At 38.1% G+C, this 14,586-nt stretch overlaps 1 protein-coding gene across 2 annotated transcripts in view; it reads right to left on the reverse strand.

Moving 5' to 3' along the window:
• The window catches only part of ERG (ETS transcription factor ERG), a 65,797-nt gene that overhangs the window by 32,870 nt on the left and 18,341 nt on the right, over window positions 1–14,586 (reverse strand). For both annotated transcript variants that reach the window (XM_032208019.1, XM_032208018.1), the window contains exon 2: window positions 1,910–2,127. In XM_032208019.1, the coding sequence (XP_032063910.1) occupies window positions 1,910–2,127 (218 nt within the window). The remainder of the gene's footprint in view (window positions 1–1,909; window positions 2,128–14,586) is intronic.

The raw sequence follows: 14,586 nt of genomic DNA on the forward strand, positions 1-14,586 counted from the left end.
CAACCACACATCCATACACAACGACACTTTTGGTCATCTCTGGATCACTATACAGGGCTCGGGAACCTCCCCAGGCTGATAAAAGACAGCACTGTTGCCTACAATTTTCTACTTAAACTACCACAACAGCAACACACTTGTGATTCAGCCTAGTTCCTCCAATATTCAGGCTAGTTACATATTTCAGGATTCCAGCACAATCAATGCAGAATTTGTTGCTGATTATTTTTTAAATGTGATTGACCAAAAATTTCAAGGGAATCTGTATGATCTAGACCCTTCCTTAAGATCTATGAGTTTGAGTCTAACTGGCTTTAGTTCTGTATAATATTACGAATTATTACCACTAATGATTAATGCTAATTATCTACCCTAATGCACTTTGTGGAATTTACACTAAGAAAAATTGTGACCATTAGTACTGCAGAAATGCCAGAACAAATATTTAGAGGTAGTTTGAGAAACAGTTGAAATTAGTTTTGGATCAATACACCATTTATGATTGATTATCACAAAGAGGAATAAACAAACAAAATAACTAAATGTGGTTCTGGATAAGCAGGCTTACAAGACTTTCCCTAATTCTTTGTAACTTCAGCTCACCATTTATTTCTATATACCTCAAATCTTTACCTATTCACTGGAAAGTCTGATTTGACTTCAGAACAATTCCAATCCTTATTAAAACTCATTTTCCATCCTTACGAAAATCTGATTTTCATTCTTATGAAAAATGTATGTGTGATAAGCTGTCAAACCACTTTGTCCTGCTTGTGGTGCTCATTACATTAGCACAGAAAGTGTGAACAGTAACCACAGTGCCCATGGCTGAGGTTTCTCTAAACATCTGATGCTGGGTGATGAGACTAGTAGGCAGGTGTTTGGGACAGAGCGATATGAAGCATGGTCTTCACTGGTACATTGCCAACTATTGTGAATAACTGACTCCTTCTGAACCTTGTGCCCTTCAGCAACACCAAAGGAAAACTGTTCTGACAGTCAGGCATTTTAAACAGGAAAGCATTTGCTTGGATAGTTTCCTTGAATTAAAAAAAAAAAAAAAAAAAAAAAAAAAAAGGCACCATTGTGCTATTTCAGATGGGAAAAATCATACAGAGGGCTCCTGTGCTTTGGAGAGCTACCAGTCAATATCCACAAAAAACATCACAAACATTACTCTTTCAGCCTAATCTACGCAATAGTCCTTCACAGATACATCCACAAAGAAAGTCCTGAGAAAACACTGACATACTGTGGCTATGGTTATTGCTTGTTGAGCTGAGTAATTTATTTCCTTGTTCCTTTCTGCTCTCCTGCTTGCCTCCATACAAGTGGTGTTTCTTTATCGTAAGCTCTTCTAAAATCCAACTCCATTGTTATATTCTTCAGCAGAATGCTTATAGCAAATTTAAAAGTAAAAATCAATAGTTTGCTCCCTTTGACATTACAAGAATTTACTTCCTATGTTTCTCTATTTGGTTATATTTAAAGCAAAAGCATCAGACCTGATTACTGTATTTGAGAGCTTCAGTTAAGTATTAATCACATACTCCACAGCACTAGATGGGTCAATATAACTGCTCAAAATCACACCACAGACATATTTTCCTAACTTTAATATATGCTCTTTCACCCATGTTGCAATGCAAGTTTATACTGCAAATTATCCACAGTCAGAGGAAACAAAGAAAGGTATTGCACAAGGTCTCAAGAAGGCTGTGCCTGTAGCACCACCATCTTAAGGGGTTTGGCAGTTGTGAATCGCAATGCACAGGAGACCTGTAGGGTTCTGGGACAGCAGCTGGTGGCTTGGTGTCTTGAGGCACTTAAAATGGTGCTCACTTTGTAAGTATAGTCAAGTGAACTGTGCCCATCATAAGAAAAGTTGTGGTAACGCTGGCCTTATTACCTTGACCCATTAACCTGGTTTGGATTACACTCCATCTTGATGGTGACTCTGGCTGGGGGCTGTGATAACCAGTCTTGCTGGGGAACACGCGGACTCATCTTTGATGTCTGCCCATATTCACTGGAGGAGGAGGCCGTCATCTCTGTCTTTCCAAGGTGGGGTGATCCGTAGGCACACTCGAACAAGGACTGGTCTTCACTCACCACTGATAACGCTTCCTGCAAACAAGAGAAGAGAAGTCAATGTGACAGCATTTCAGAGCAGACGTAATATTCCCCAAGAAAAGATGTGGTCATCCATCTTATGAAAAGAAAAAAATAGCTGGTTGCTTGCGTAAATGTCTACTGCTTTTTGGGCATGCCTCTGCTGCTGGCAGAGGTGAGGACTCACAGTGCCAGTTGCACATCAGGGAGGGACAATACAAACCATGCCCAGTGAGACATCTCCTGCTAACAGTGGAACAGAGGTGCACACATGCTTGGCCAAACACTGAGGAAGCATGCTGGGGTAGCAGGAGAGAGAAGGCAGGGAGGGAAGGGATCTCAGGCCCCTCGTGTCCCAGGTGTGGACATAAGGGACAGCTCTGTCACAGGTGCCAGCTGCCAGGAGATGACCGGGATCTAGACCTTGCTGACTCACAGGGAACTTCTCTTCCTTCCTCTGGGACCAGGGCCAATTTGTTCCTGGACAGGGTGCCAAGACACAGCCGATTGTCACCCCCGAACCAGGGGTCCTGCTCTTTCCTTCAGCAGCAGCAAAAGGCAGATTGTCCCAGGCTTTGCCACTAACCAACAGGCCCCAAGCTCCTGTAGGATGCCATGCCCACTGACAGCCTCTCCACCTCTCACAGGAACACTTCCTTGTAGCTTGCAGAACTTGAAGACCCCAGCATATGGCCTCCAGCCCCCAGTCATGGTAGAAGGGACCAGCTGGCCATGGCTAAGGGTGAAGAGGCTTGCAGGAACCAGGTGCATGACCATACCCTCACCAGGGCACTGCACCTGCAGGCCCACACTTCAGCTGGGATGAGAGCAATAAAACAGCACAGATCCATCAGCAGAGGGGGACAAAGAGGAGAGGACAGAGAGAAGAGGCAGAGCAATGGGGGTCCTTCTACTGACATGCTCAGGTCCTCCCCAGATGCTGCAAGAGGACTTTGCATGAGTGGCAGCAGCCACGTGGTGTCCTAAAAATCAGCAGTAACATTTATTTGTTTTAAGGGAGGCGTACATTTATTATTCCTTTTATTTGCCTGGTTTGTGAGTCCTCAGAGCGCACTCTGTTAATATTCAGTTTTATCTGCAGCTGCAAGGGCTGGAACATCACTTTCTTTTTATTATTTCTCGTGGAGACTGAGATTATCCTATGATCTCTTGATTTTAGGAGCAGGATCTCAAGCATCCCTTCAAGTGCCACAAGACTGGTGATTCAATCACTAGCACTAAACAGCTCCGTCTTCCTCCCACAGGCCAACAGGCAGAGATAAGAGAGAGATCTGCACAATTTCATTGCTATTATTCAGATGTAGTTTGAGCACAGAGGTTACCACCAACCTGTCACCTTTAGTTTTAACTCCCTGGTTATTACACCTGCCCCGCACATTCCTTCCATAGCCTGTGCCCAGCTCCCAGACTGTTGCCTCTGGTGATAGTGTGAAAGGGCATCTGTAAGGCAGAATAAGTGCCACAATAACACCTCATCTTTTTGTCCTGCATCCCTGATGGGGATGCCTTTGACTTGCCCAGTAAAGCTAAAAACTGCTACTGCTGGTGGTCTGAAGATTTCTAATGAGACATTCCTGGGAAAGCCTGCAGAAAGCTCCTGCATTTCAAAGAGGTGGGAGGTGAGATGGCTGCTGGTCCCTTGCACCCCAAAGTTTGCTCACCTGGCTACGCTGTGATGAGCAATAGCAGGAGGACTTAATGCACTTGAATGTTAAAGTGGCAGGGATTGCATCACACAAGCTAGAGAAAATGTTATGTTGGAAGGAAAAAAAATCTTTCTCAACAGTCTGTGTGAGTTTTTTCACAAAGATATATATATACTCTCATATCATATTGTATATACACACACATATAGTCTGGCCAAGTGATCACAACATTACCTCCACCTAAGACTAATTACTGCATAGTTCCCTCTTTTCTGTCCCAATGAAAAGCTAATAAATGAACCAAAAAATATGTAATGAATTGCTAATTTTGGAAAAGTTAGCCACAGTAAATACATGTAAGTGTGAAATATACAGGGGAAAGCAGGAACAAGATTGCAAATACAACAGGAAGAATATTATTTCACTCTGCAAAAATCTTTCACTCTGTAAAAATGTTTTCAAAAGAGGCATTAAATGCTACATAATAAATGTATTTCTTATCCTCCCACACACAAGAGAAGCAAAACAAATTTATTCTTGTTTCTATTAAACTTGACTCAATCTAATATAAAGTAATATAAGAATATTTAATATGATCATGAATGCAAACCAAAAAATATGGTGTTTCTCTTTGTTGGTATCACTAATGACAAGAAATATTTTCTGTACTATGGATGCACATTATGTTGCACAAAGAGGGAAAGTACGTGTTTTAACTTCCTGAGGCTAGACAGTGAACACCAGAAATATGAACCCAATTAATAAGGGTTATGCAAATATCTAAAAGGCTACAGCAAAAACAAGGCAGACATAAATGAACCCAGGAGAAGGATTTAGACCTTGTATTTCAGGAAAAAAATGTCTTGTTATTCTCGGACAATAAAATTGCAATTTGCTAGCTAGAGTTTTGTTCTGATTTAATAATCTGAAATCCATCCTGTTAGCCATCAGTTAGTGCATGCTGACAGCTCTGTAAAGTCTCTGTAGGAATAACTGGGTTTCTGCCAACTTTTGGTACCATTGGGCTTGTCCTTGTCCGGAAGTCTTATTATTGTGTACTTTATGATAGTGAGGGTCTCTGATGATTTACTCCAAGTCCTCACTGATCTTTGCTGGCCTGTCTTGAAGGACACTCGGACATGTGTCATCCCTCCTTTGTGCACATTACACAAGCTGAACTGATCAGCTAAGTAAGCTTTTGCATAATTTTGAGGAGTCAGCATAACTAGAGAACATAGTCTAAACTAGAATTAGCCTTACTTCCTCCTTAACTATCTTTTCTCTCATCTCATACATTAAGTGAGGTTGAGGTTGCATGTGGGAAACGTGGAAACTATGTTTAGCATCTGTTTTACTGCTCCTCCTGTCAGCTGGGGTACAGAAAGTCATACCTAATGTCCTCTCTTGCAAATGCAGCCAGGCCCATTGAATTCAATTTACCAGGAAGCACTACAAGGTGATGATATATGTGATCCTAGCATATCATTACGCACAAGGAAAAGTCTGCAACACATGGGATGGAGCTGTGTGTCGAGAAATGATAACTGTTGAATTTTTGTCCTAGTGATCTTAAAAATTGAGGATTTCTGTCCTGGGTATTTCTAAATCCACCGATCTTGCAAGACACAGTGATGCTGAACAATGAGAGGCTAGTGCAACCTGATATAACCTCTTGTGAAACATGTACTGTGGGAAAGCATACAAATAGCATCAAGAAATTTGAAACATTTCTCAGCTACACAAGAATGCCTGATAACTGACATAATTTTGTATTCCAGAAAAACAGCAAATGTCCTCCAGCTGCTTCTTGTATGCATCGTTTCATCTTGTCCATCCTTGATTTCTCATTACTGATTAAAGCCTTCAAGTCTTAACCCTACATAAGCTGTAGAAGGAAAGCTCTAACAGCTGTACCAAATAGCTGACAGAAGGCAGAATGGGTCTTTCTTTCTTAAATAGAGGAACTTAAAAATGTACTTTCTGCTGTAATTCTAAATGTTATCTCTTGGACCAAATGTAGTATCAATTTGTGCATTAACCATCATGAAAAATAGCTGCATGGTCTGGCCACTTATAAACATAGACAAAGACATTAATACTGACAATATTTGGCAAGGGATTTTTACATATGGATGCCAGTTCTATTTCTAGTAAATGCTCTTCATTACTCATTTACATGTTAATCTTTTTTTTCTCATCCATATTAATGCTATTACTGAAGCAGTTTGGCAACATCAAGCAATAAGTGGGATAAAGCAAAGTAAACATTAATAAATATTACAAAATAGTTGCATAACAAGGCAACCATCTTGCACATCTTGCAAAGTTCTACACCTTTGGGGGAATAATGTTAGTATTGAATGGGTCATCATTCTGGATTTCTCATGACAATAGCATATTCTCATGACACCTCAGAAATAAGTCTTTAATTTCTAGTAATCAGCAGCTGGGGTATTGTAATATGAAGAAACCCACACGGAATGCTTACAGTGACAGGTGGGAAGGGTTTTCATGCAAGTCTGTGAAGTAGAACCACTAATATTATATGAGGTCAATACTGGACGCAGATTTTCCTTCTTTCTCCACAAACTTGTTTTCACAGTGTCACAAGCAAAACATGAAAATAAGTTTCTTCATTAAGATTTTTCTATTTTTTATCCCCTGTATCATGAAAAACCTTCTCAGCTGAACTTTCTGTACAAATGATAAAAGAACAAAATGTCTTTCTCTATTTAGTTTTGACTTATACTTCACTGATAAGTTTAAAAAAATAGACTAACAGACTGACAAATTTGTAGAACAATAGGTAGAGCAACGCCTTTAAAGTAGGCATGAAGTCATTAGGACAAAGGTGTTTACTTAATCAAATACAAGATTACTTGGCCCAGAAACATGAAGTTACAGGAAATGTGATTGAAGTAGTTCCCATCATGAGAAGTATATGCAAGCTTGATTGTCCTTTATATGCAATGTCAGGAACTAAGGACAAAGACTTTTTTTTTCTTGAGTTTGATCAACATTAAGGAATGATTAAAGGAGATAATGAGGTGTGCAGTTGTCTAGCATAATTTGTTTGTTATGAGGGTTGTTGTGGAAAAAATACTTCAGTAGGATTTTAAAAAGAATGTTTAGGCCTAACATGGTGATGCTTTTTCTTAAGTTAATTCTAATTAGGAAACGTGCTTGCTTGTACATGAAATACATTTGTGTGCTCTCCCTGCATGTCATCAAGCCAACCTCTACTTTAGATATTAGCATTTTAATTTATTTCTATGGCAATAAATTTCAATCACAAGTTCAGGTAGTACACTCACTGTATGTGTGTGTATAGTATGTGTATATCTATACACACTTGTGTATGTATGTACATCTAAGAATATTCAACTCTTTTTTTTTTTTTTTTTTAATATCTTTGAATGTTTCCATTGCTTATTGCTTATTCCCTGTAACAGAAAAGGTTTAGTAGATTTTTTTTTTTTTACCCTCATTCTCTATCGAAAAATGTATGAAGTGTCTTGGTGGTCAAAAAATGCCTCAAGAATGTGGAAAATCAAGAATTTACTACTCAGCAATGTTAAAATTATAGCAGACAATAACACACCAGTACGATCAAGAACATTGGCTACAAAACAGTAGAACAGTAGGACCATGGGCCAGAAGTACATGTGAAGAGAAGGATGCATAAGGAGTCACAAATATAGCAACAACCCATTTTGTACATTGAGAGATGCTTCAGACAGCAAAAAGCATTTCTTGCTTGTACAGTCATCACTCCCATGTTTCAAAATGAAACTGTTACCCCTAACTGTGAGACACATGCAGACACTGCCATAAAAACTTTTAATTAGCTTTGGCATATGGCTGTGCATGTATATAATCTCTCTCTTTTTTTTTTTTTATACCGATTTTATGATATTTCTCCTAATTAATGTAAACAACTTTCATTTCTTTCTTAATCTGATTTCATAATAATGCATGTGTAAACACAGCTACAATTCATTCAGACACAGGCTGTTTCCTAGTGCTTCTTGGATGTCTACAGTTGGCCAGAAAAATCAATTCTCCATTCAATGAGGAATTTTGACATGCTGGGACTTATTTTCATTTTAAATTAGATAAAAAAAGCTAATATGTGAAAACTTTCACTAAACATTTATTAGAAGGGTGGATTCTAAAGCGGGGATGTGTGTTTTGCAGGTGTTAAAACATTCTATTTTAAACACTTTTGATGGATTATATTCATATAATAATTGTACACTTGAATGAACTTATTGGAATGGAAGTTTATAAAATTATTTATCAGAAAGAATTTATCAGTGTTATTGAAATTATTAGTTTCACCACTTTCCCAGAAATTTTCCATCAAGTTCCTGATAAACATTACATTTGGAGAGGAACTGTCTTTTCTGAGGTAAGACTGTTCTGATTAAGACCATGCAGTTAGCTCTATTAAGTGTTTCCATGCTTGGTTGTACACTGTATCCCTTGCAACTTGATAGCATTTGTTATTGAAATTGCATACAATTTAACTGTAAAACAATTGCAACTGAAAGAAGGAACAGATGGAAGTGTCCAAGAAAGTACGCAGTATACACCTTGGTATATCCACTCCAGACTCACTCTCGTTTGCTACTTTTCTACTCTTCCCCAAACTACACTTTCAGATGCTCTTTTGATGCAGTTTATCTGGAGTGAAAGGCTAATTTCAAACAGGCCAGGAATGTCATTTCCATGCTGGAAAAGACAGCACATGAGAGGCCGGACACAAGAACCTCACAGAGCAATGGGCAGTCTTCCAGCCTGAAACTCCACTCTGCTCACGACTGAAGCAGGCATTGCTGCACAATAAAGCAATGTGGCTGAACCACTAAAGGGCTCCTAGCCTAAATTTGCAGCTCTGCTTTAAGGCCAAGTCTTTGAGCCTTGGATTCACTGCACCAAGCAATAATCCGTGAAACAAAAGACAAGTAGTTGTGGTTGATGTTTTAGCCTTGCTATAGCTTATTAATCATGATGCTCTTACATCTCTATTCTGAACATTTGCAAAAGAAGAGGTTTTCAGAGACATTCAATATGGTGTGTGGAACATACTGGAAAAGGTTACTACTTAAAATGCAGTCACCTGAGTCAGGAATTGCAGCACACATCTGGAAAATGTTTTCCTTCTAAATCTCTAAGTCTTGGATTCATTAGATCACACAAAAATCCACATATTATATTCATGAGAGAGTTCAGGAACAACAAAAAGCCTTGGCAAGTACAAGATAGGAAAGACAGATGTTGTCCTCACCTCCACCCATGAGAATCTTATTGCTAGCTCAGCTAACATCCTCCACCTATTTGCAATGAACACTTGGATAGTCTGGGGTAATCCAAACACAGACAGGGTGCTACCACTAATCTGGTATCTTCACCTCTTGCTGAGACAAATACAAAGGATGTTTGGAAGCAAAGGAAAACCACTGCTGTGGTCCCACTTGAAAAAAAAAGAATAATCAAGCATCTATCAAAATGATGTTATGAAACTACAGACTAGATTTATTTCTGGGAAACAATCACAGATGTGTAAGGAGCAACCCTGAAGCCCTCTTTGTGTAAATCACTCTCCTGACTTCACTAGAACTAATAATGTGAATGGAGCCCTCATGGCTAAGCCCAAAGATTTACCTTTCTGTCTCGTAATGAACAAATTCTGAGACATTATAAATTCAAATGCAGAGTGCAGTGCTTTATCATCATATTTAATATATAGCCTGTCATTTCTGAGAGGTCAGTCAACCCTATTTTTACCCAGGCTATTTTTGTCACTTCCTTTCATCATAGGGCAATATTTGTAGCACCAAGCATTCACCTCCAGGTCCTCAAGTTCTTCATAAAATAAGGAAAAATTACTGCTCCACTGTTGCAGATGGGGAAATTTCGGTAAAAATGACAAAAAGGGGTCTTTAGAAAACATATCTCCTTTGTGCCAAGTTCAGTGCCATATTTGGGACTACCCTGCACCCCACACAGAAGGATTATCACACCAAGTAGAGTTGATGAACCATTAACCTTCAGTGATCAGAAAGTATATGTCAGATTGAAAGGATTGCCATTTCACAATCAATTATTCCACCTGCCATCTTCATCTCATAGTAAAGAGCAAATGCATAGTTTAACCCCTCTAAAATAGTAAATAAATGGAAATAGGGAACTATTTCACATATGTCACATGCCCTAGATACCATCAAAACAGTGCAGTTGGCTTATTCAAATGCTACGATGAAAGCCTTCATCCTGCAACTGGTTCAGTACACATGCAATGCCCGAGTGACTTCAAAACAATGCCTCTGAAGGGTAAGTCCTGAAGCGGCATGTCTTGAAGCCCATGCAACAGCAGTGCTAACAACAAAGAACCGCACCAGGCACTTTCATTTAGAAGGAAAGCTGACCTCAAAATTCAAAAAACTGTATAAAAAGCCTAGGTAATAAAGCAATCTGATGCCATACAGCTATGAGCCCCATTGCTTTTTTCTTTCTGCCTGAATAGGATCCGTTAAACTACTTAAACTACTTACTACTTATTTACTACACTGGTAGCTTTGCTATTCAGGCACCTGGGGCTGCAGCCTGCATGTGTTTGGGCTCATGTTAACATTGTGAGATCTCTTAGGCGGTTGGACATCTATGGCTCTGATGCAATGAGGACAAACACATTGTCCATGCAAGTGCTGAATAGTGGTCAGAGTCCAAATGTAACTTTCAGCCCAAATGGGTTGACACTTCAGATTTGACATATTTCAGAGAAAAAGACAAGTGTTCTTTCACCAGTGGCCTGTACACTCTCTAGGCACCATCATGGTTACTTGGAGAGGTCGGGTCTACTGAAGAACCTGCTCCAGCACAGCCCACAGACCTTAAAGCACAGCAGCGCTCAAGCAGCACAATGATCAGCTGGGCTCAGAATATGTATTCCTCAATGATTATGTCAACCTTAATTCATCAGTGCTAAAAACAATACAATTGTATCCTGCAGATTGTATATTGTATACACATTTTTAAAGAAACTGTAGCTTTGTATGCTTATTTTAGCACTTCCAGCCAGGCACAGAGCTGTTACACTGAAGTTTGAATGACTATTTTTTCAGTCAATACAATAGACTTTTCTTTCTTTTCATCTTGATAGTATTGTCAATTATGAATTCTGAAAACCTGAGGTTTTTTCCTCTTTTAATCTTGTTTGTTAACTTCTAGGGTTCCAAAATGGCAATAAATTTTGGAAAACTTGGATATAAAACTCAATTTCTGCCTTGGTACAGGGCTAGCCTGTTGCTTCTACCCTGCTTTTCTGGTTTGAGACCTTCTCAATCTGAATGAGCAGGCAACCTTCTACTTTGTTATAAAAAAAATAATCATAAACATCTGTTTTGGTTTTCTTTCAGCAATTATTTGTTTGGCAAAACAGGTGGCAGATTTGTAAAATGGCCCACAGCCCAATTGGAAGTGAACTGAGGTTTCATGCCACACCTGCTATGAACTTTTGCTAATTGACCGGAATGATATAGAGGAAGAGTCCTGGGGCCAGAACAGCTGCCCAAAATAAGATCCCATTCCAGACATGCTGTCCTGTCCTATCCTTTCTGTGTTTCCCATTAGCATCTTTGGCTTCACAGGTAGCCCCTGCAGTTTGAATGCAAAGTCTTTAAGAACTACTGTGTTTATCAGATTCAGTCATCTGTATAGAACTAAAGGTTTTGCTTGAATACATAATTGGCCCAGTACTTTGTTTTTGACAACTTTACTGAAAAAATTCTTAGCATAATAATGCCACACAATCTTTTCTGCGTTATTCAAAAGATTTCCACATGATGGTAACATTTTCAGCTATTTTTCCTATTGCTTAACCTAAATTACAAGATTATATATTGCCTTTATACTAAGTTTCATATTTGTTAACTGTGGTGGGTTGATGCATCATATATATATTTGTGTATATAATTACATATGTCCATTATATATGTACACACAAGTATATGTAAGGAAATTTTTTAACAATCCCATCATTAATCTCAGAACAAAAATTTTAAAGTAAAAATAATTCAGTCTTTAAAATAGTTTTCTCCAATGTGTACTATAAGTCTTAGACTAACTCAACAGCAAATTGATGAGAGATTTATATGAAGGAATGAAGAAACCTTTACAACCAAGGTATTGATGAAAGAATTAAACAGTAAGGTTAAAAAAAAAAAAAAAAAGGGGAGAAATAAAGTGGGATCAGCCTGGAGAGGGGAAAGAGGAACCATTCATCAGTATCTGTAGGGCCGCCTTCCTGCAGCTCAGCTTCCCCCTCAGGGAACCTGCTACATCAGGATGCAAAGGTTTTTGATGCTCACATGTGTTCCCCTTCATACATATTTTAAGTTCCCACATTCCTATTTAAACAACATTTATCACATTCAACATTTATTAATCTCCCTGCTTTATAACTTTTGCAAGCAAACACTGCTTAAGCAATCTTTATTTATAAGAATGTTTTTATTTACTTCCAAATGTATTTATCTTCATATTTTTGACTGAATTTTCTCCATTAGATAATTGGAATTAAAATGCAAATTGCTATTGCTTTAAAAAAATAACATAAAATAAATAAAAATCACTACATCGAGAGCTGTCTCCATTTTTGCACAACATTGTAACAGAGAAGTCCTCTGTTTACATTAGTTTCCCTTCCTTTTCCACAGCCACCTTTTATTCTGGATTCATGCATGCAATGAATATATACATGTATACCATGGTATTCCCCATTTTACAAGCATATGGAATATTGCTTAGATGAGTAATCTTTCTCAATTCAGAATTAACTTTCCAAGTATGCTGACTATGTATATAAAATATGACTTCCTGTCACGATAACCTTTATAGTGTATAGCCTAACATACTTTCCTATAATTGTTTATCATGAATATCTTGATTCATAATTCAGCACATGCTATTTTAGTCATTTGCTACATAACATGACTAATGAAATTAATATAGGTTTGGACGTCATAGCATTAAGACATTTCTACATTTGTAAAGATTAAGACAGAAAAGTACTTAGTTAAATAATAACAAAGTTAAGCATGTGCTTGGCTTTAAGCCTGTTCAACCTGCTCTCTTGGACCAGTGTAAAGTAAGGAAATCATCATTTTAGCTTGAGAATTAACTATGAGATCAATCAAATAGACTGGCATGTTTTTTGATATACTCTAGTTGGAATGGATCAGAAGAAAAATGTTGTTTGTCATTGATGACAAAGTTGAGATGAATATTCTTTGCTTGTTGCCAGACTAAACAAACAAACAGACAATCAAACAAGCAAAAATAAGAAATCCTCCCATACACACCAGGAAAAAAAAATGCTGTGTCACTAAATAAAGAAATTAATTAATTAAAATTAATCCCAATGGCACCTTTGGTTTTACTTTTTAATTGAACTCATTACAGATGTTAAGCAATGTCATTCTAAAAAATAACACCAATTCAAAATTATAAATTTTAAACATTTTTTTTATTCATTTACATTTTTTTAGGAGATTTACCACATACAGTCAACCTCTACCTTCACTGCATCAGTCATGGCTCTGTGACCATGTTTTTTGCTGAATCCAGTTATGTTTAATTGTACATGTGAAGATGAAAAGGAAACTGTGTGTAGCAATATTTTTGAGTTGGCAACAAAAAAAATTCCTTGTAGCAGTAGCTTTTCTAAGCTAGTGATTACCATCATCATCATTCTTGCTAAAGACATTCCCTGTGATTCTAATATTGACTCACATCTCAGTTTTCTGTGACACCAACATCAGCTCCAGGAGAACCAAAAAATCTTCCTGCTGCCAGTGATAAGAACAGAACTAAGGAAGTCAACTGAAGTGAAGACAATCTCAAGACCAGAACACTGAAATTTGCATTTACTACACCAGAAAAAAAAAATCAAGACGCTTTTCCCCATATCTTGCTAATAAGATCAGGTGACTGACAGGTTATACTATAAGAAATTAAGCTGATTGGATGAAGGCTTAAGATATGTTAAAATAAAAGATTTGGATTTACTTTTCTTTGGACTGTACTGAAAAATGGCCCCCAGAATATCTTTATATACTGTATGCTATGCCTTCAAATGTACATACAGGAGAGGTATGCAGGCTGTTTCTCTTTTATTGTTTCCCCAAACAAACCCATTTCCTACAAGCTGCTTCCATATCTTTTGTGCCATGTCCAGCTTCCCAGAAAAACATCAGGAAAACAAAGTGTGAACTCAAAACAACCCATTTCCACAGAACAATGTGCCATACCAAGGAGAGTGAGAGCTGAAGGGGGAAGGGCTGGAGAGAGGGGGGATAGAGAGAGAGAGAAGCTGTTTTGATGCTGCCAAGGGACTTAAAGAAAAAAGGAAGGAGGAACTTTTAAAAGTCTCAGAGAGGAAGAGTTGTGTAACTGTAAATATGCAACAGGCAGGTTGCCAACTATTTCAAAGGATTTGAGGTTTCAAAATCATCCAGAAGGCTAACTGATTTGCACTCTGGGTTTTGAGCTTCCAGGAACACCTTTGTATGTCTGACAGCCAGAAACTACATATCTTTTTATAGACTACTCAAGCCATACTTGGTCACATTTCAAGCTGAATCAGTAAGGAATGTAAACAGACACCATTTATGTTTCGCTGCAATCTAATAAAAAAAGAAAGTATGGACTAAATAAAGCAAAATGATACATGTTGTTCTATAGAAGGGAAAACCAGAGGATCTTGTTGATTTATTTCCTGGCTGACCTGAGCAATCTTCAAAGT

This window comes from Aythya fuligula, chromosome 1 (genome assembly GCF_009819795.1).
Source record: "Aythya fuligula isolate bAytFul2 chromosome 1, bAytFul2.pri, whole genome shotgun sequence".
In the NCBI taxonomy this organism is placed as follows: Eukaryota; Metazoa; Chordata; class Aves; order Anseriformes; family Anatidae; genus Aythya; species Aythya fuligula.